We start from the raw sequence: 22,915 nt of genomic DNA on the forward strand, positions 1-22,915 counted from the left end.
CACACCCACACTGTGAGATTAGGACCTGAAATGCAAGAAGGAGGATGAGAATTCATGAATGGATAACGAAGAGCCGAGCTACTTGTGCCGTTTTGGGGCCAAAGCCAAAATAATATTTAGTAGCGGTTCTTTTATTTCAGACAAAAAGCGTGATCCACAAGAAATGTGTGCTCAGAGGAACGGAAGTAAGAGCTCAACTTCAAGGCAAACACTGCAAATTGAAACAATTATTCAATGTTGAAATCAAAGAAAATTATCCCTCACATTTTACCCTTCTGAGCAGATAAAAAGCTTTCAAGTAGAACATTTCCTTCATTTTCTCTCCTGCTTAAAAAAATAGAAGATTTAAGAGACATTCTAAACCCTGAGTTCTCTCATTAATGGTACAACTGGTAAGATTAACAGCAAAAATTGAACAATTTAATAATTATTTAATTGCTTTTAAAAATGTATTGCCTTAATATTTATAATTGTACTCTTAAAATTAATAATCCTGATTTGCCACCTCCCCATCACAAACCATTTCTCACACTTACCCAACTTCCACAGAACTTCACAAAGAAAAAACTGAAAATACACCTTGAAGACTTCTGAAGTAAAAAGGAAAGACACCATGTACATCCATAAATTATTTTTTATTTCAAATCCAGCTCTCGGTTTACACTGTACATGAAACACAGGCAATCCTGTAAGCATTCAGGATTGGCAACGTTCATTAAGTCCCAAAACTAAATTTATCATGCTGATACCAATGTGACAGTTATACACAGACTCTAAACTTAAGTAAACTGGAGAGACCAAAAACAAACAAAAAAAAATTCAGAAGTAGCAAGGAACAAGATTCCTGTAGTCTGTTAGGAAAATATAATCCAGAGCCATATCCTGCCTAAAGAACAAGTGACCCAAAAGTCTCATGGATTCCCTCAGATTCCAATTTCCAGGCAGACCAAGACAGCCCAGACACTCTTAAAGAAAGTCATGAGCCAGATCTTTGCTGTTGTCCAAACTCTCCCTCAGGACTTATTGGCAGTCTCATTAATCCAACCGAACCTGTTTCTGCTGCCAAGATAATTTTGTGACTATTTGTAAAGCTAATTGACCAAAATACTATTTTCATCCCAGTAATATTAAGCCATAAAGGCTGAAGAATATGTTGGCCATCAGCTGTCAACGCTGGACTCAAATTTGCTGAAGCTGGTGAACACTGGCAGGATATTTTGCCCTTGGATTAAGTCCCCACAGCCTCTCTTCCACGCATTCAGGCATATGTTCGACCACTTGTTTCAGTGAGTCCTAACATAGCTTGAAAGAAAAGCTCCTCATTAGCTGCTTCTGTACAGATTCAAGCACATGCCTGCACTGGCTTCTACAGCATCATCTGCAGCACAGAAAGTTAAACATATACAAATATTTTCCACAAAACAATCTTAAAACGCCTGGCAACAAAGCCATCAGTGCAAGATGATAGCGTTATCTCTGAATGATTCCCAGATAAATAAATCTGAATATCAGTTTGGACCTCAGAACATCAGGTTGTCATGGCAGGAGAAAGCAGAGACACATGACTCTATGCAATTAATAGTATTTAAAACATTTGCCTCTAAAACCTGGCAAACTATGACCAAAAATTTTACACTATTTTTTTTTTAATTAAAAAGCTTTTTATTAAAAACATTATCAAATATCTGTGCACAATTCATAGTTAAATGTCATCTTTATTTTGAGTTGGTTTCATTCAGACTCAGACATTCTACTGACTTTTTTTTTTCCTGTAAAAATCCTACAAGGTAAAAAAAAAAACCACCCCACACACAAATACAGGAAATTGTATTTTTCAAGAGCTTCTTTTTCTTTTTTTTCCATGTCAAGAAGTGCAATTTTGCTTCTATGGTTCTTTAAAGTAAAACAGTTTTATCCATCAGTAACACAATACACTACGCTAAGAATTGCACCAGATACCTTAATATATCTTGTGTATCAGCTATATCCAGCTTTTCCTATGCACTGCTTAAGGTCATGAGAGATCTATATGAAAAATATGCTTAGAGTAACTCATCTTCACCAGTATAGGCAGGTCAGTAAATGTACCTACACTCTGTGAAATTGCCTATGACTGCTGGAGAATGGAAGTCAATAATATCTACAATTATACCAGTGAAATGTTTACATTTACTGTAACTGTCTTGCTTTTGCATACAAATGTATGCTCTGCTTCAAGCCACTGAGGCTGTATGATTATACTGCAAGTCTATCATGGGAATACATTCTCAAAAAAATCCATAATTTAACATATAACTCTGGTTTTTATCTCACTGAACTTGATTCTTCCACACATTCTTCTGGCCCCACTTAAGACAACAGAACTACTCCCTTTTTTATCCCCCACTAGCACCAACATGTCAGCTCCAGAGGGAACTTTATAAAGAATTTGGCTTTGGCTTAATATTTCCTTCACTGAAAACAGTGAACTATGCTACTGGCTTTGGAACGATTTTCAAGTTTTCGAGATTGACTCTTCGACATTTTGAGAAAACAAGAATATTAATAGATCAGGCTTTTAATGACTCCAAGAACAAGGTTCCTCATGACTTCATTTCCTTTCAGCTGCAGCTGAAAGATGCCCAGTACATCTTATCATTTGTCATAAAAAACTATAAGTCCATTCCCTTTAGGATCCTAAAAAAGACTCAAGTTTTATTCCAATTTGCTCATTTTGTTCCATTACAGAGTGCTGTTTTATGTGAAAAAGTAGGAAACACCCAGATTACCTTATGTTCTAAGTATTCACTAAGGAAAAGATTTACCTGCTTTGAGATAGAAGACTGACTAAACCTACTGAGCAGACCTGTTATATTTTAGCATTTAAACCGAGAGGGAGAAGAGTCAAAGTTTATATTTAAATGCAAAAACATAAAGACACACTGCTCCCCAACCGGAAAATGTTTCTAAACTTGAAATAGAAGTGTCTGTTGTACCAAACAACAAAAGTTAAAGCTTGCTTAACCACTTCATTCTTACAACCACTATTATACAAAGGAAGATCTTCGAACTTAGAAACAATACAGGGACAAGCACAGCAATGACATGGGTGGTGATGGAAAGGAACTAACCAGCCATCCTGCAACCACTGTGTCATGTAACTCGACTTCAAATGACATACTGGGCAGTGTCTTACAATAGAAGGGCAATTCCTATTCAGATTTTTACTTACAGGTATAGGACTGTAGTATAAAAGCATCCAGCTTCTTAAAAAGAGGAACTGAGAGGCCTAGTTCACTCCCAGAGAGACTACACTGACAAACCAAGCTGTAACACTCTCCACCCTCTAGCATTTCCTCACAGAACAGTAGGCATAAATTATTACAAAATTAGTATCTACCCCAGAAAATCTTTCATGAAATGAATGGACATATCTTTGTATAAAGACAAGTATTTCAGAATTTGGAATGCAAAAATACAGCGCAAAAAGAGTTCTGAAAAATAGGTTTTACATAACAAAACCTCCCAGAATTACAGAGCAGGATTATAAAGATAAGGTATCGTGCTAAGAAGTGATTTGACAAGTTAATAATGGGTTATTTCCCTCGCAGAGGTTTACGTGTTTCATACCAGCATTTTGCTTTATGTTGTTACAATATTTTTATGGAGCATTATTTAAAAATAATATTTCAGTCAGAAGTTTAATTTAGAATTCATCATGTTTTACCCTAAATGGCCACTTGGAATGCTGTGAAACATGATTTGCAGCCAGAAGCACCAAGTACATAAATTCTTCCACATCAAAGGAGTAGTTTGTAAATTTTGGATGTTCTCCCAGTGTTGGGTGGTGTCCCTAGACAAATGAAATAGGCCTTTTAGACAGAAAAAAAAATACATATTCCATTCAAAAAGCAAGAAAAAAACCTGAGCATCTGCCATTTTAATTTATTATTTCTGATCCACTGATCTGCTATGAGGCAAAAGAGTCAGCAAAGTAATTGCGGAACAGCAATGCTATGGACAGCTTGGATTAATGGCCAATTAATTTAATTTCTCTTCTTCCCTCAGCCACTAATATCAAATAATTTCTTACCCACTACAGGGAAGTCAGTTTGGTCTAAAGAAACCATATTCCAAGTATCAGAATAAAGACAGGTAAAACAAGCTAACCCCTCAAGTTATAGCACCCCCCATTGCACCAGTGGCCATCATTACCTGATCTTGAGGGAATACTTTATTCCTTTTTCGCCAAGTGATGTAGTGAATGCCTCTCAGCCTTGCCAAATCCAGGTAACAACGTTCATCTTCACAATTGTATCTGGGGACAGGCAGAAATATCGTATTTACCTACAGAAATTGTGGTGAAGTTTACCAGGGTGAAACAGGAAAAAAAAACTTCAGGCCAAAATGTTTGTTGTCCATTTCTAAGGCTCCAAAACCATGGACAAATTCTACTCCACTGAAAACAACAATAAGGGCTACCATCTGTTCTCAAAATGTGGCCTAGGAGGCAGTTTGGGGCACATCGGCATGTCAGGCATGCCCGGGTCCAGCTGCAGCAGCTCCTGGGCACGGGTTTCTGAACTTATTTGGAGACTGGACAAAATGTTCTCAAACCAAGATTATGCTGCAAAGCACCAGCTCCACAGCCTTCCCACAGCAGAGGCTTTAAGCAGAATTTCCCAGGATGGAGAATTCTGTGCTCTTCCAAGAAGCGTGCAGCATTTCTGTTCAGTTCTGCAGAACTGGAGTGGCTAGTAACAACCATACTTTGCGACAAAATTTGGCCACAAAAATGATCAGAGGGATGGAACACGTCTCCTACAAAGAAAGACTGAGAGTTGGGGGTGTTCAGCCTGGAGAAGAGAAGGCTCCGGAGAGACCTTATAGTGGCCTCCCAGTAATTAAAGAGGGGTTATAAGATGGGGACAAACTTTTTAGCAGGACATGTTGCGACAGGACAAGGGGTAATGGTTTAAACTAAAAGAGGGTAGATTCAGACTAGATATAAGGAAAAAAATTGTTTACAATGAGGGTGGTGAAAGACGGGAACAGGTTGTCCAGAGAGGTGGCAGATGCCCCATCCCTGGAAACACTGAGTGTCAGGTTGGATGGGGCTTTGAGCAACATGATCTAGTTGAAAATGTCCCTGCTCACTGCAGGGGGATTGGACTAGATGACCGTTAAAGGTCCCTTCCAACCCAAACTATTCTATGAAAATATGTTTAAAAGGAAGCTACTAGAGAAATTTAGGTAAAACAGAATGACACTCAGCTAAGCTTGACCAGCCAGCTGGTGCTCATGTCCTGAGCATAGAAAGGAGTACATAATTAACCTTCAGGGGATCTTTAACACCCTGGATATGCATCTTATGTAATCAATTCACCTGGATCACCAAAATACCATTTAATCTCAGACTCATCAGGCAGAATCTGACCAGTGAGGCTTTCTCTTTTTTGCCATTTACCCCAAGCTACCATTGACCAGGCTGCATTTTATTTATACCATGCCATCTTAAGAAATCACAAGCTAAACCTGTATGATACAGCTATGCTATATTTTATAATGAAAGCTTCCTCAATTTCAGTTCCCAGAAGAGGCTGCCAAATATGAAGTCTGGATGAGGATGCAAAACAAACATTCATAGTCAACCACTAGCATGGGAAAGTGCTTCATTAACGTATATGAACAGACATTAGCAGTTGTGGTATAAGAGGGAAAAGAGAGAGAAACACTTACAGTTCAAAAACAACAGCCCAGTCTGGCAGAAAGAGCAAATGGGTAAGTCCAGCTCCATGCATCCCAATGAATATATCAGAGTTGTGGGTAATTCTCAATTGCTCTGAAAATTCAAGTTCCCTGCAGACAACACCAAAAAAACAGTGATCTGGCATGCCTATCCATCTCAGCAAGAATTAGTTACATGTAGAAAGCACAAAATTAACTTAAGGGAATACTGAAAGAGAGAATTGATTTTTTGAGGAACAATACTAAGAATCACAAATGCTGCAGCCAGCAATAACTCAGCATGGAATTAAAAGAAATGCAGACAGGTTTCAAAACTTCACAAGAGTCAGTTCCAAAAATCTGAATTTTTTTTTTAAACAAGATAAAGCTTTTGTAAGTTTGGGTTTTTTTCACTTGCCTTTAAAAAAAAAAAAAACAAAAAAAAAAACCCACAAAAAACCTGCATCACCTCCTTTAAAACAAAACTCAACAGGAAGGACCTAAACTGCGTTTAATGTAATGTAGAAATATACAATTCCCACCTAAAGGTGTGGATATCCAACCTGAACTTATGCATAGGACATCAAGCAGAAATAAGGAGACCAGGCTTTTTTCAGATCCTGGAACTGTCACTCTCATCCTTTAACTGTAAGCTCCAAATAAAGTATCCTCTTTAAATAACCAGGTATTCCCTGAGCACACAAGAAAAGACTGGACTGAAGATACTTAATTGTAAGAGAAGATAGACAACTGGAAAGGGAAATTACAACAGGCTTCATTCGGGTACAACCAATTCATACATTAAAAAGGAAAAGAGTAACGCCCTCTCTGACCAGTTGGAAGAGAGTAGAAAGAAACTGGAGGCTTAAACTGCAACAAGAAAGTTTAAACTGCTTAAACGGCTATAAGGACAGACAACGGGGAAATCCCTCTAACTATGGTCACAGCGATGCTGCAAGATAGCTGTGGAAATCGCTGAATGGTACCACAAACAGTTTCTACAAGCAGAGGAATTGCGGAAGCACCACTTGGTCATGCTTTCAAGTGGGATGGTCTAGATGCCCTCTCAAGGGTATCCACCCTCTTTTCTATTATTAGATTGCTCAAGTGCTTTTCTTGGCAGCAGAATCGGAAGCAACTCAACTGCCTCACACTGTCTCTGCTTTGGTCAAAACACCACTGATCTCTCACTGCTGGTCCAGTTTCTCACTCTTCCTGAATGATCCATGACAGCACCATTGAGTAGATGGGAGCTGCTGCCATTTGGCACTGCCATACACCATTTGGGAACTTTTTCAAGCCATTTCTTACTGGCACAGTGCTTATTACATCTAGGCACCACAAATGGACCTCAAGTGGTGTCTTCAGGGGCCAGCAGAGCCGCAAATAAGCCAAGTTATTACTCAGTACTAAACTAAGGCTCACATAAAATAAGACACTAGCATCATACAAGAGAAACCCCTGTTGGCCTGCAGTTACTGCAGAGCATTAGCAAATCCCAAAGGTTGATGGAAACACAGCTGGTTTTGGGAGAGGGGAGGAAACACAAAGAAAAGTGATTTCAAAACTTGTCCATCATATAGTAGCTTTAACCTGAGCCTACTAACTCAACAGATTCATTCCTAAGTAGTGCATCATAGGATGGGAGTGCTTAACTAGCTCACCCACCACTCCCTCAGTAACATTCTTCCTTCCTTACCAGTTCCTGGATTTTGCAAAGGTTAGACATTGGGGCATACATAGCTTTGCCTGCAAACAGCTTTCACCAGGCACAGGCAGCATGAGATCACACTAACTTCTTCTATCAACTTACGTACTTGTACTTGTAGTCTACCACCTTGACCTCCAACGTCGATACTGTTTTCAAAGCATTCACAAGCTAAGGAGGAGAATAAAAAGACAATGACTTGGTGTTCTCCTTCAATTAATTCCTCCCCGGCACTCCTGACCATTTTACATATTCCTCCTTCCCACCAGAGAATTACAATGAGTGAGACAGAACATACTGTCACTGCCATATAAAGGAGCAGTTCCCCTCCTTTTGTGCCTTCCCACCTAAGATACAGATGTTATTCCTGGCAAAGCAATCCCCAGAGAGGAGACTCGGATCTCCTGCACTCTCACAGAGGCTACTGATGACTTTTACATGCTTCAGGACGCAATCCTAAACCACTCAAACTAGTAGAAGTTTTGTAAGGAATAGTGAGAAGATGTGGGTGGATTTCCAAAAGATACTCCAATACCTAAACAAGCAAATTGGTACCTAGAAGGGTTTTCAGAAATATCTTACTAGGTCAGACTCCTACTCACATGAGAAGTGAAACCAGCCTGGGCTTCTAACATAAAGGGCTTTTTCTAAGTCTCCAATCCATAGCCAGAAGAGGGAGAAAGAGCCAAGTATTTTCTTTTACAGAAGTATAGTAAAGATACGATTAACTCCTCCTTTTCTGTCATGTGCTCATTACCAGAAAATGTACTACTTGTAGCAGTGTAGGCATGCGCTGTGAACAGCCTAAGCAATAAGGCACAGATCTAGCCATCTGCGCTTTGTCTGTTCTGCCACTGCATCAAACAAGCCTCAGTTTCTCCCTACATAAGGTGGGGATGATAACACCAATTCATTTCTGTCAGGCACTAGCAGCTAAGAATGAAGACAGGTATGAAAACATTAGATATTATCATTTTACCACAAGAGAAGCTACACCGTAAGTCCACTAGGTTGCATGACTCAAAAACGTGAATCAATATGAAAATTCATTAAGTTTTGAATGCATACACTCAGATACAATAGCTTATGCATTTTAATCTGCAAGCATAACAAAGGTTTTTGTTAGAGCCTTCAACACTGGGGATGCTAGAAATAAAAGAGGTAATCCGAAAGCGAAATAATTTAATGTTATCAGAAGCCCTGCGGTGTCTGTTAAGAGGAAATACTTTTAGTATTACATCTGTAGTCTTCCATCAGATATTTTAAAAGGGCAGCAAGGTTCCGTGTCTGGTGTACAGAAATAGACTGGCTAGAAGACATGCTAGAAGAAATTAATATTAGCACTGAACGTATTCGGCAAAGATTTGTTAGCAGACAGATGCCTTGGCTGTACCTGGGAAAAAAAAAAAAAAAATCAATTCAATGAGCAAAATTTAACTTCTGATAAATTTGTTTTAAAAATAAAAAGGACCGCACCTCATTCTGGTTTAATATTTTCCGGTAATCTGTACTGCGTGCAAGTATTGTGACTCGAATTTTCCCATCCTAGAAGAAAGAAGCAGCAGTGTATTAGGTATGAGGCAGATCTCACAAAAACAAAACAAAACAACAAACTCTTCCATATTTACTTTTGGCAATTATTTGAGCAACTAAATATGTTCCCTCCCCATGTAACAGATGATGTAACCACCTTAAAATTCACATTGTATTTTCCAACAGATTAAAAGTGTCAAAAACTTTGTGAAAGTCTGACTATTAACAAAGAATAAAACATTTTCTGAAAGATTTATTTTATTCAGTACAAAAGAGCCTTTGTATTACACTCTATACAGCAGATTTTGAAAGCAGGAAAGCAGCTTTCAGGATGGCTTCTGCACAAGATCCTTGGAAAAAATATTTTACTTCTATAACAGTTCCTCCTTTTACCTCTTTAAATTAATTGGACTCACAGGGGTAAGTGTTCCAAGTGAAATAAAGAGATTTAACTGCATGACTCCCATTAGTGTCAGCAGGAGAAGCATAACTAAATGCCTGTGCAGTGCTCTGAATGTGTGCCCCTCAGCGATAATATGTAGGCTACTCTCTAGCAAATACTTCAAGAAGCCCAGAACTGCCGTATCCATCAATTCAGCCATTGCAACAATATGCAAAAACCACCAGTTTGCACAACCGAGAAGCCCAGGGCCCGGCAGATGGTACCGGGCAGGGATCGGAAGGACCAGATTCAATCATTTCCCCCTCTGATCTGAGCTCAGCAGTAACTGTGAGGGTCGATAAAGAGCAAGCTCACTGCATTGCTCTGCGGGATCCCAAGGACAAGCACCTCGGCAGCAGGCTCCAGAAGAAACCATGTATCTTGCTTAACTAGGAAGGACACAAAGGCCTTGAGCACTGAGAATGGGGTTGGGGAAGAGATCCTAGGGTTGGAAGGAGGATGTTGTAAAGTCTCTCCTACGGAAATAAGACACGAGGGCAACTTTCACAGACATACACAAATGATTGCTTAAAGCCTTTATGGAACAGGCTGACTTATTGGAAAAAAATCCCAAGCATCAGAGGAAAGAACAAAAAGTGCACGATATGGCCTTATTCCCCACGGGGTCCAGCATGCTAATGCTGTTTCTCCGGTAAGAGTCATCAGATCCATATTACAATTTTATTATTCACTTATCATACCTTGGGTCCTTCTTGTGTGATATTTAATCTGTGTAACACATGCTGAGAAAATGCTCTAAATAGCCCTGTACCACGGCAGCCAGAAATCTGAAATTAAAAAAGCAACTGTTAATACAAAAAGTCATTTTGCTCAGAAAACCTCTCTTTGTGATCAGTCTTTTGCCATTCTTGTGGAACAAAAGCCTAGTATCATGCACTGCGCTAAACATGTCACTATTCACTGCAACACAAGTAGCACTTTCATTTAGAAAGAAATGTAACTCTCTCTACAGTGTTACAGCCTGAATGCATGAGCTAATACCACTAGGAAAGCCTGTCAGTCTTGTGCTCTGCAAAAATACCATTAAGTTCACAGTGCCCACCCATTAAAGAGGAATAATATGCATCTCATGAACTGACGTAGAAGATTGCACACAACCAGTTAGTATCAACCAGCTAAAGTAAACTTCAAAATCCTAATCTTTAGGGAAGATCATTTCATTTGGAGTTGCGGAGACTTTCCATGCAGTACATTTCATGATAGCTCAGCTAGATATTCGAGAGGTTCATTAGCTCAAGATTTTAAACTGTCACACACACATCTAGTTAACACAGTGGCTGGATAAAAAGAACTCACCAATGGTGTGTTATAAAACAAGCCATAGCGCATGCGAGGCAGTAATGAGAAGACTGCTTCTTTAAAGCATACCTGCAAAGGAAGATCACAAGAAGTTACACTGCACTGCTACCTTCCGCTGGCACATTCCGTGCTCATTCAGTGGGATCACTGCTTATAATGAGCTAGCAATTACAGGTTCCTGTCAAGAACATCCTCACTTCCTTGACTGTGCAAATGAATAGAACAAAGACAATCCTGATCCCAAAAGAGCTCTCACTTAGGATACTACGGATGCAAGTGTGGGAAGAGGTAAAAAAACACCCCCAAAACAGAACAAATGTGAACTAAATAGAAGAAAACCAGTTAGAGAGTGGAGAGTTTAAAACAGACTTTATAAGGGATTATAAGAGACTAAAATGAGCTCTGAATGAATGGGTATATTTTTTGTTGGGAGTAAAAATTTTTCTAATGATAAGCAGCAGGTATACTAACAGTTGTAGGGGAAGATAAACACCTCAGTAGGATGCAGAAGCTTAGAAAGACAGCACCCTTTGAAAACCTTTAACTTCAGTAGTGGGTCCTGCAGAAGTGAAACCAATACATAAATATCACTTCTCAGAAGACACAAAAGTTAGGTCCATCTGTATACAGCATAGACATGTCACAGAATTAGGTTACAGCTCTGTCTCTTGTTTGCAAGGTAGAATACTCATATTACGCAAATTAAACATGCATGGAAAGTATTAATGCTGTCTTCTAAAACACTCATATCCACAAGCTTGAGAAGTTGTCATATTTGCTACCTAGTGACTATGAAATAAAACAAAATATAAAATTCCATACCCTTTTAGAATCAAATGTTTTCAAGTGTATTATTTCATAGTCAGTAAATGCCTTCCACGTCTCACTGAATAGGTCACCGTAGCCGTATGAGCTCTAGGAGGAAAGGAAGAAACACAAGGGCGTAATGATTACATAAATGCATATAAAAACTCACTTCATCATTTACAAGTCCTATATACAAGTTTTAACATATAGTTAATATGCGCATCACCACCACGGGACCTAAGACAGCCTAGCACAGAACACAGACGTTACAGAACACTGAGCCCCATGTTTACAATGGCAGTTAACTCAAATTACCTGTCAGGTAGTTAATTTTTAATAAAACAGTTCTATAAATTAGCAATCTAGACAAGATCTTTAGCAGTAGATTAGACTTTTTGAGTTAGAGGCAAGGAGTACTACTACCTTCTCCAGACACAACAGAACACAAGTTAAATTTGAGATAATAGAAACAAAGGGATGGTAGAAGGCATGAACCTCAACTCCTGAGACTAAAAAACCTCCCGGGAATTCAAGTGCAGCAGCAACGTTTGAAGTATAAAGTCACAACAAGCCTGTTTCACATTTGCCTCTGTTTTGGGATGGTCACCTGTATCACAAATTGAAGGCAATGATCTGATTTGATGGAAAAAAACAGCCAGAAAACTATGTTTTGCATTACTTTGACAAGCTACCAAGAAGTTTCTCCACAGGGCAGTATAAAACTTCCCCCTGTGCAGCAACGATCTGTGGAACCTTTAAGACCCATCTACTCCCTGCAACATTGGCCTAGCAGCAGGGGCTCTTACCTTCAAATCTGTAACACTTCCTACACATCTGAGGGCTAAGAGTTGCCATCTCTTGCTCTCTGAATGCAATTAAATTTGACCTCAGTAGCCCTGGTGCAGACTCTCACTTAAGGCTCCCTTTCAACTCTCAAACTGATTCAAGCTGCTTGGAAAGTTACGTGGAAACATTCTCAACAAGAAATCTGAAAATAGGACTACAAATGACCACAGAAAAGAGCAGACATCTAATAAAATGTAAGAGAATTTAAAGGGTGCCAGATTTCCTTCACTTGAAGAGGTGCTTCCTTCCCCTTCTTCTGCCATTAAGTTTTATTGAATTTTACAATCCATACTACTTTCTGGGCATCTGTATTACAAGAACTGCTCTTCCAGATTAAAAGTAGAGAACTTATCTTCAAAGCTGAAAGTACTACTTTCTAACCCTATCTGCCCTCCTTGAAAGTGGTTTATAAACAGTGCTTTCCCACATTTGCAGACAGTCTGCAAATCTACACCCAGTAGATTTCTTACTCATTTTCTGCTTTGTTTAACCTACATCTAAGGGCATTACTGTTTAATAAGAGCAGTGCACTGATTCTACAGTAGCCAGAAAGTATGGCCAAATCTAATTATATCAAGGAAAAAAAAAAAAAAAGAGAATGAATAGTAAGCGCAAGTCCATCTTTCGATCAGCAGTTAGTGGGTGCCATCATCTGGTTGTACATGGTAATGAACTCAAGCAGACTGAGCAGTTCAGACTCATTTAAAATGACAGTACTGTGGCAGTACTTACTTTGAATCATACATTTGAAAGAGTTATTTGATTCAACAACATGATATAAGAAAGAGTTGCTCTTCAAAGTAATTTACAGTGCTGTCTGACATCTGATCTTTTCAGAAAGCCATCATAGCTGGCTTAACAACTCCCCGTATAACATCTAGAGAGCTTGCTTATCTGGCAGGTGCATTTATTTTGGTTTTCAAAATGTAAGAGAAATAGAAAAAAAGAGTCTCTTCTAGCCAAAGAGGTTTCTCATTAAATAGAAAGCAGGGGATATTTGCAGTTCTCTATGGAGCATTAGTTGTCCTAGCAGTAAATACTCAGAAAGAAAACCCAGTATTTTATGAGAACAAGACAGACATGGGACAATGTCATAGTCAAGAACTGTGTTATTTCTGGACCTGATTATACATGTTAACTGGCATATTACAAATTGCTTAGTTTTTCATTATTCTGTTTAAGACCCTTCTGCGCAACTTAAATACTGGCCAGTAGAACTAATGTTACTCTTAAACACAGTAATGGTTTCAACTCAGCAGTACAGCAGAAATAGCCCCACTTAAAGACTTGGTTTATATGTAATTGTGGCATTCTAAGAAGTTACTGCAAGAAGGCTACTTAAAGGAATTAAGTATTAGACCCTGTTTTGATATATATAAGGATTTAATTGGGGATTTTTACTACAGGCTGCACATTACTGATTTAGAAAGATGCAAGGCTGCATTTCTTTTCAAACATAGAAGAAACAGTTTTGAGTAAATCTACTTCAATATTCTCAGAGAAAAAAGTCTACAGAAAACAGCATGAAATGTTCAAATGCTACACAGCAGAAATACAGATCGTGTTATTTTTGAGGTCACACCAAAAAAAAAGGCAAAATTATGTCCTAGCAAAAAGGTGAGCTATGGAGTAGTGTTCAAACAGCACATGGTTTATTGCAGAAAATCTGTTCCCTAACTATTGCTCGTGCATCTGTATTAACAGGATCCAAAACCTTATCAGTTCCACATGACTAAGCCCACAAGAAAGCTAAGGATTGGCTCCTAAAAGCTTCAGAGTCTCTATAAAGCAGAAATACAACCCATTACAAATATGTTTAAAGCACAGCAGACTTACAGTATCCCACATAACTATGTTGACATCAGTACTGAAGGAATTATTGATATGCTGTGTAATATATAGATTGACGAAATCACAGAAGTGATGGTACATATTCACACCTGAGAAAGAAAGAATTGTTAGCAAAACGCTACATTACTTGCTCCGCTTTGTATTGGTTCATGCATTTTTTTCCTTAGTAATATCCTGCATTTTGTATTAGTTTTCCCCTGCTTCTGACTGAATGCTTCTTATACACCCTAAAAAAGCAAACCTTTAAAGGGAAGGAATCAAGGTAAGAAATCTAGAGTAAAACATGTTTTTAAAAAGTTTATAGAAATTAGAAGAGCGGCCAAAAGACAGCATAAGAAAAATATAAGGTTCATGTGCTATTTCTCATTAAGGTCTGCAGCTGCTTTCTGAAGTATACAAAAGCAACTACCACTTTAACAACAGTTAGACAGACATACAGGAAACACTAAAAACAGGCCTTTGGCACTGATCTTAGTTCTGCTTTATTAGGGTTAAGGGAAGCTCCGTCTGCAGGACTACAAGACAGAACTTGTACTTGCACACAAGCCAAAGCCCAAGTAATTCCTCAGGTTTTTTTCTTGAAGCGTTCTTGTTCATTCTTGGTTTCTTAAGCTAATACCTTGAGACCATGGCACATAAAAAACTACCATGAAACAAAGGAGGTAACGTAGTCCAGTTTCCTTGCTGTGAAGACCAGATCCCAGTCTTGGAACCATATGCAGACAGCCCGTTTCTAAGCTTCCAACCAAGAAGAGCTGCCATGATAGGAACAAGCTGCCGGGCTTCCTATACTGCTCAAACAGCAATTTTCCCACACCTCCCCTAAAACAAAGGAGCTGGACAAAATCACCTCCTGAGCCACAGCTAGACCACCCCCTGCTCAAAGGTACAAATTGACAGCACAGCAACAATTCCACGGTAACTGTTCAGTGGCCTGCAACAACTTTGCTTAAAATACAAGATACTGGCCTGCAGGGAAAGACAGGTAATTCAGTTTACAGTTGCAGTACAGGGTCAGAACACAGCAGACAACTATCCAGGTTAAACCACAGCTTACCCCACAGCAGCTTGTTTGTATGTCTACATCCTGAACACCCTCTTTCATTAACATTTGTCTGCAAAATATGCCGCATGAACAAAAAGGTTGGTGAACTTCAAAAAATATCAGATACCACTGGCTGATTCCTAAAGATGCTTGGGGGCTGCCCCTCTTTGAATCCCACTTCCCCTTCCATATCATTCAATACACAGAATCCTCTGTTACTGAACACATAGTATGATACACATACGCCCATACCTTGTGTTTCATGGTATGAAACCTGTCATCCAGAAACACAGACAAAAATCAAAGACTGTACAGAAGAGTCTTTGGCACAAATTCAAAGACTGTCAAAACACAGTCAAGAGAATGACTGTGCAAGACAAGCAGCAGGAAATGTCTCTGATTTTTTTTTTAATCATCTGTAGGAAGATGTAAGATTTTAAAATTTAAGTTTCTGAGTTCATCAGTGGAACTACAGAAAAAAAGGAATGAGACAGTCACATAATTTTTCAAAAATAAAAATAGATTACAAGTGAAGTTCACAATCACGAAAGCATAATGTAGATAGGTCAAGTTGGATACGGGCTTTTTTTACTGCAGTACTGCAGGATAAAATACCTAAACTAAAGATATCAATTACCTGCATCTAATTTCATGAAGTATGTTGGCTTTTCAACAACAACGTCACACTTCTCATCTTCTAGGGGCCTGAAGTTTAATGCAGTAAATGTCTGGAGTTCTGCAAACCTACAAAGATTCAATCACACAGAACATGCTTTGTCATTAACACACTTAAACAAACGTACTTCATACATCTAAGATTTAGTAACTGTTCATCCAGTTCATTTGATTTAACAGGACTGTTGAAAACTGAAAGAGTCTGACAATTAAAATATTTGAAATTGTAATGGAAGGTTCTTCAGGTTATGAGCTTCGAGAGGTTAAACACTGCCTTTGATCTCAGGAGTGAGCAGCATCTTTGATCTACAAATCACAGCAGTAGAGATGTAACAAAGAACCTTAGAGCCTAGATCTGCGGGTCTGTCCAACTTGATCTGCATTGCCAAAGACACTTCAGCAAGATCCTCATGCTTTCATCAGAATAACGAATGTAGATTCAGTATTTATTATTCCTGGATCTAAACAAGGATGAGCAGTTGAGATGACAATAGTACATAGAGAAGAAAAGTCTTTTCCTTCTCTGCAGCTGTTCTTAACTGAAATTGACCATCAATGTAAAGTGAGAAAAAAACCCAAAAACATTGGAAAAGCATAAAAATTAATTCTTATATGGACCTTAAGGGCTCCAATTCCTTCATGTTTCATCAGTTAACTGGCAATGCAGCTGTAAAGTGCTAACATGCAACCCATGACACTTAACCAGTTACCACAAAGCACTCTCTGCACTTCCTACTCAGCCTGTAGAGTGTTGCCCACTTCACAGCCCAGACACAGGCTCCCTGGGAACACCACACGAATACACATCCCCACCAGGTGCTGCACTGGCCCCTACGTCACCAAGGACTGTGTGAACTAAGACACAAGTGCAAACTTCAAGGCATTTCACAACAAAACAATTGTCTCCTACAGGCAGATTAGGCATAGAACCAGCACCTTGTCCAGAAAACAGCTGAAGGTTAGAACTTCAAATCACAAGACATTTTCAGATCTTTTGCTGCTGTAAATCAGGCAGGACACAATTACTCACAGCATAGTTCAGAACACTTTGCATAGATGTAATTACTAGAGGTATCTAATATGAACTCTCAAACTGACCTTAGAAAGCAGCAACTATTTCCTCAGTATGAAATCCTCTACATAGCTGCTAATGCCAATGAAAAAAATAAAAAGAATTAGTAAGTGAACTTGGAAGCAGCCTTGACAAGCAATTCTTACCAAGACTGCAGAGGACTCTTGCGTTGACCTTCAGCCAAAAATGCTTGAACGTCAAGGGTGCAATGACCTCCGATTTCTCCCTTCTGGAAAAAGTCTTCTTTGAATCTAATGCAAATTAGTAAAAGTCTATCAGCTTTTGTGTAACAGTGCTACAAGTGCTCTGCAATCTCGATTACATACTCGAGCCAGTGCTAGTCAATCACAATTCAGCAAGGTACTTCAAACATATTTAAAACTTGAGTATTTTCTTCAGCATAAATCACGCATTTCCCATAATTCCCAAAAAGACAGTAGTGTCCTTGGAGTTCTACACATCAATTTAGAAAACAGCACTAATCCACACAGAATGTTATCAGGAATCATTTTCACATACCCAAGTGAGTAATTTAATTAGATTTTGCTACATTATTACTTACAGGAGCATCCTTAGTTGGGTTTTTCATTCGGTTTTATTACCAATTTCTCACTGAAATTCGCTTCAGATTTCACAACCCAGTTAGTAACCCAAGAATTTTATACAACATACGAAGAGTAAGGTGAAAGAGTTTAATGAAAACAAATTGCCAACTAAAAGCACTGTCTAAATGAGCTTTTAGGATAGGCTGAGAAGATGACAAAACCCATTCTGAAGGGTTTCAGTGTCACAGATGCGACTCTTTTCAAGTCATGCTCCCAAGACACTAACTTCAAAGATAAGGCAGAAGGAAAAAGGGGTGATGCCAGCATCAGTGGTATGGGGTTTTTTTACCCAGTTTTCCAATATGTAGCATTTTAATTTGGGATGTGGGAGATCCAGGTGCAAATCTCTCTTCACTCTCACTGCATCTAAAAAAGGAATTCCTGGTTCTGGTATGAAGGTACCTAGCATAGGAAAGGTCTTCTCAGTGCCTCATACAAAAACTCTACAATTCTACTTTGCACATCACCTAATCAAGAAAGGATGTGACTGAAAACACAGGAAGGATGTGACCAAAGACACAGAAAAGTCTTCCTCTCTTCCATCAGAAGGGAGGATTTCAATCACCCACCCTCATTCCATAAAACTGAGAGTTCAGATTTTTAAACAGCCTGTACTGCTGACAGCAGCAACAGACAGCAATCAAGAGGTGTAGATCTCAACAGGAATACAGCAGCAAGTCTCTGATCAGCAGGAAAGCCCATGGCAACAAGCACACCAGCTTTGTTAAACAAATTCTGAAGCCCTTTTCCCTGCCATCCCTTGGTTTTACTATAACATAAGCAAATCAGAGACCTGTCGTGGTTTCTCTTTACAGTTCGTAAATCAATGTACAAATTTGTTGCTCTGCAATGCTGAAGGTACTGAGAACAGGTCAGAGATGAATCTCCCTGTTAAGAAAAGAACAAGTACGATTTTGTCAATAACACAAATTATGTTTAAAACAAAGTGAAAAGTATCATATCTATCAGAAATACCTACTGTTGCTGCAGGCTTACAATGCGTTTTCATTTCATTTAGCCTCTCTCGAATGTAACCAAAGTCAGCTTGTTTCCAGAATATCTGTTGAGCTGTCTCAATGTCACTTGCCCTGATATATGAAGGAGAGAGGGAAAAAAATCAAGGTCCGTTGCTCAATTCTAGCAATAACTTCAAACACATAACTTTTTTTTTTTTCATTGAAAGTGGAAAGAAGAGCTAGCCAGTTACTTTATTGACATTTAAGATGCAAAATAGGAAGCAACTTATCAGCTGCATGTAAGGGAAAACATCAATGACAATTTAAAGATATTCTCCCGTAAAAGGGTATAAATGTTTTTTAACATTTTTTCCTCTGCTTTTAAAGCTAAGAAAGGAAATCCAGAGTTATTTTAGGAATCTGAATTCAAGGCTAAATCAGAATAATGAAAACATTGTGGCAGGAAGCATTTCAAACAGTATTTTCTTCCTTAAAAAGTTAAATTTTTCAAATGAGGTTGAAAGACATATGTTATGTATAAATACACACATTATATATACACACATATCTCCACAATCATCCTTTAAATATCACAATAATGTTAACCTCACAGCTAATATAAGAGTAAGCACTATACTCTTTTTTGAACATACTGTACTTTACACGTTTAAAATGAAACTTACCATCCAGTTTCAACATAATCACACACTGGGTAACTGAACCTGTAATCTGATTTGCAAGACTTCTCATAACCCCAGCAGGATTTTAGTTTCTTCAAGTATTTCTGTAACACAGAATAAGTGAATCACATTATGACAGCATTCACTTATGACAGCAAAATGAGAAATTACTTAAGTCAGTTGTTAGCTTATAAACTACCTCTTGCTAATAAATCCTGCGTAAAAGGCTTTCAGTTTGGTCTTTCGGACAGAGTTTCAAAAAGAACACACAGATCCTTTATGCACAACAAGAGGACATGCATACACAGCAACATTATCCTTGTCCAGGACAACTACTTTTCCTGACCCAGTAAGTAGGATTCCAAAATTTTCACATCACTGATAGAGATAACAAAGCTAAGTTCACACAAAGCACAGTGCTCCGAGCTCCAGGCTGAGTGTACCACTGCTCCCCAGGCAAATCTAGAAATGTCAGCTGTAGAAAGCCTGAGAAGGGGGAGCACAGCTCCCACCCCCAGCTCTACAAAGCAGCTCCAGCCTTAGAATCGCTCCCGCCACATGCAGCCCAGATCCCCGGGTTCACGGTCCCTGCTTCAGGTGAATAAATTATGCGCAACCACAGGATAAGATTAAATCAGCACTTCATTGATTTCCCTATACTCTTGGCACTTCCACAAAGGTACTACAGCATGCTGAAAATCACAGGCCTAGAAACTACTAATTATACTTAGTTCAAACAGCTCTCACATGCGCGAGAGTCATTCAGATCAAGACCATCATTTCAGCTCTGTAACATTAAAAGAGGGGGGCGGGGGGGGGGGAAATCTTACAAAACAGTACATTAAAAATCCAGTGTGGTGACAGCATCAGATTCAGGAAGAGCCCCTATTTCAAAAGCAACAATTCCAACCCCCAGTGGAACCAACTCACTGGCAAGGAGACCAATTCATCACCATCTTTAACTGCTATGACTCCAAGAATAAACCACCCCATCATTACATTTGAACAAACAACAAAAAGCAAACCTACTTTATATGGGCAATGAGAGTCCTGCTTACAGATGCCAGCAATATGCTGATTATTGTGCAGAAAGTATGGAATATGCTCATCTGGCAAGTTGATAGTTTTGTAGCTATATAATGGCTCTTCTGGAATGTTTTTGAATTCAGTAAGATTTTCAGCTTGGGAATTAGCCAGAATTTCTTGCAGTAGCAATCCAAACACAAGCAACATGAACATGGCAACCTATGAGTTCTGTAATTAAAAAAAAAAAAAAAAGACATTTAACATATCTGCAGCATAGCACATTTCAAGCATACTAGACAATATTCAGCCAAAGCTCGTCATATACTCAAAGAACTGGTACTTGTATTTCTGGGGTGGATTCTTTTTCCTTTGAAAAGTAAACTTTCACTGAGAGACTAGACTGGACAACCTCAGGACTATCTCTGAATCATTAGTCACGGAGGGTTATTACGCACTACCAACTCACAGTCAAACTAAAATGGGTGTGTTTATTTTAGCTAAATCCCAAGAGATCCTGAGAGTTCAAATGTGGAAACTAAGTATAGAGAATATAATAACCAGACAGCAGAAAGAAAATGTAGAAGTACGGGGGGGGGGGGGGGGGGGGGGGGAGGAGGGGGAGAAGAGGAGGAATTTTAGTTTAAAAATAAGTATAAAAATAATACATTCTCCACTTTGGAAGAAACTAATCGTTAGCCAAAGGAAAACTATGGAGTCACAAACAGTCAAACTTAAGTCTGTTTCAGGATGGTTGTTTTTAGTAGTTAACATCATGCTAAAGAAACTTCAAACACTAAGTTACACACTTAAAATTAACTACAGGCCCACACATATCTATACCCTCTAAAGCAGACTTGAATACCTTTCTGGTAATACAACCTTCCCAACACCCCTGCTTTAAACCATTAAACTTCCTGAGAAAAAAATGGGATGGCCTGTATCTAAAAAACCTTTTTTGGCATTATAATTTGCTAACATTTGCATGCTTGCTTGCAGGTGAAGCCTTTAGCAATATTCCAATACAAGTCGTTTTACCTGTTTGGTTTGAGGAGAACCGCTTCAGATTTCCCAAGCACACAAACCTAGTGGTGTGGGGGAGGAAAGCTGAGTTAAACCCGTCCTGCAAAAGGAGGCTTCCTCAGAGCTCAGTCCCGCTTCTTGAGAAACATTCCCAGCCATGCGAGCAGCCTTCCAGCAGCCCGGGAGCCTTTCGGACCCGCCGGGGTCCGCGGGTCCCTGCGGGAAAGCTCTTCCCCTTCCCTTCGGCGCAGGGGGCTGATCTCGGAGGCGGGGGGGATCCCACCGCACCCCATCCCCAGCTCGAACCCGCTGCCGCGTCCGGCTCCCCAGAACGCCGCTGCCCTTTACCCGTCCCCGGGTGAGGCTCAGTCACTTGGGGAAGGCGCCCGACAGCCAGCGCCGGGCCCCTGGACCCAGAGCTGGACGCGGCCTCTGGCCCACGCTGGCCGAGCCCCCGCCGGACCCGGCGCCGGGCCCACAGCGAGCCCCGTGCGGCGCCGCTGCCCCGCCCGAGCCACCCCGGCGGGGCTCACCCACGCCCCGAGGCCGCGGCGGGCACCGCACCGCACCTCACCTCAGCCCCGGGGAGCCCCGCGGCCCACGGCACCGGCCGCTCCTCCCGTTACGCGCCGGCCGACGGCCTTAATCCTCATGCCGCCGCGGCAGCTGGCGGCTGTCCGGGGGCGGCGGGGCTCGGCGGGGGAAAGGCGGCCGCCGCGCCCCTCCTTCACACCCGCGGGGAGCGGAGCGGAGCGGGGCGGGCGGCCCCGCCACACCCCGGGCCGTCCCCCGCGGCGGGGAGCAACCGGCGGCCTGAGGGCTGCAGCCGCCGCCGGGGCCCGCCCCACCTGGAGGCGGCGGGAGCGCCGAGCCGCCGGGGGAGGAGGGAGGAGCCGGGCCGGCGCCGCCGCTCGCCGGAAACCGGGGCGGGGGGCGCGGGTCGGGCTCCGCCGCCGCTTCTCCTTGCCCCGGCCCGGCGGCCGTCAGGTGGGGCCGCGGCGGGGTCCGCCAGCCTCGCTACGGCCGCCCGGCACCTGCCCGGGGGCGGCCCCCCCCGCCCCGGCACCCCCGGGGAAGCGGTGCGGGGTCCGGCGGCGCGGGGTCTTCCTTCTGCTGCCGGAAACCGAGCGCAGCCGCTGCCCCGCACCGGGAAGGGCGCGCCGGGGGTGCGGAGGGAAAAGGCCTTTTCCTGCCGCCGCTCAGCAGGAAGCGCAGCCTCCGGGCACCCCATTGTTGGCGGCGCCGGCCCGCGCGCCCCCCCCGCGGCCTCCACACGGCGGGGGAGGGAGGTGCGGGGCCGCCCCCGCCGCCTCCAGAAACTCTCATCCCCTGCCCCGCTGGAGGGGCCGCAGCCCACAGCGCCCCTCGGTTTTACCCCAGTCCTGCTTTGACAAGCGCCGCAGGCACCCACGCTTCTCCCCCCGTTTCCAGGTGGGAAATGGGGTACAGCCGCCACGGGAAACCCGCGGGAGGAGAAGGGGCCGACAGCGGGGCCCGCAGCAGCGCTGAGCCCCGCTACAGACACCGCTGACCCCGAAAGCTGTTCTGCTTGAATAAAGGAAATTAGCCTAAATTTCACATTACCTTTAATCCCATTACTGCGGCGCCTTTATAAATAAACCA

General features: G+C 41.2%; 1 protein-coding gene across 1 annotated transcript; it reads right to left on the bottom strand.

Moving 5' to 3' along the window:
- Nucleotides 1–616: 616 nt before the first annotated feature.
- Nucleotides 617–22,112, bottom strand: EOGT (EGF domain specific O-linked N-acetylglucosamine transferase). Its single transcript, XM_074879097.1, has 17 exons — nt 21,867–22,112; nt 21,308–21,354; nt 20,276–20,500; nt 19,250–19,350; nt 18,590–18,698; nt 18,404–18,498; nt 17,152–17,256; nt 15,896–16,002; nt 14,199–14,302; nt 11,532–11,624; nt 10,707–10,778; nt 10,091–10,177; nt 8,891–8,959; nt 7,524–7,585; nt 5,719–5,838; nt 4,195–4,297; nt 617–3,832 (listed from the first exon to the last, which is right to left on the bottom strand). Exons 3-17 carry the CDS (start codon nt 20,483–20,485, stop codon nt 3,686–3,688), a joined length of 1,584 nt encoding a protein of 527 aa, XP_074735198.1. The 5' UTR covers nt 20,486–20,500; nt 21,308–21,354; nt 21,867–22,112; the 3' UTR covers nt 617–3,685.
- Nucleotides 22,113–22,915: the final 803 nt, after the last annotated feature.

The sequence above is a fragment of the Strix uralensis genome, chromosome 10 (assembly GCF_047716275.1).
Source record: "Strix uralensis isolate ZFMK-TIS-50842 chromosome 10, bStrUra1, whole genome shotgun sequence".
NCBI lineage: Eukaryota > Metazoa > Chordata > Aves > Strigiformes > Strigidae > Strix > Strix uralensis.

Excerpts from the sequence above, each read along its gene's own strand:
- EOGT (XM_074879097.1), bottom strand. The coding sequence starts at position 20,485 with ATGTTCATGTTGCTTGTGTTTGGATTGCTACTGCAAGAAATTCTGGCT. Across the intron at positions 10,178-10,706 it reads TGTTTTATAACACACCATTG|ATTTCTGGCTGCCGTGGTAC; the intron begins GTGAGTTCTTTT and ends TTTTAATTTCAG. Across the intron at positions 8,960-10,090 it reads TCACACAAGAAGGACCCAAG|GATGGGAAAATTCGAGTCAC; the intron begins GTATGATAAGTG and ends TCTTTCTTCTAG.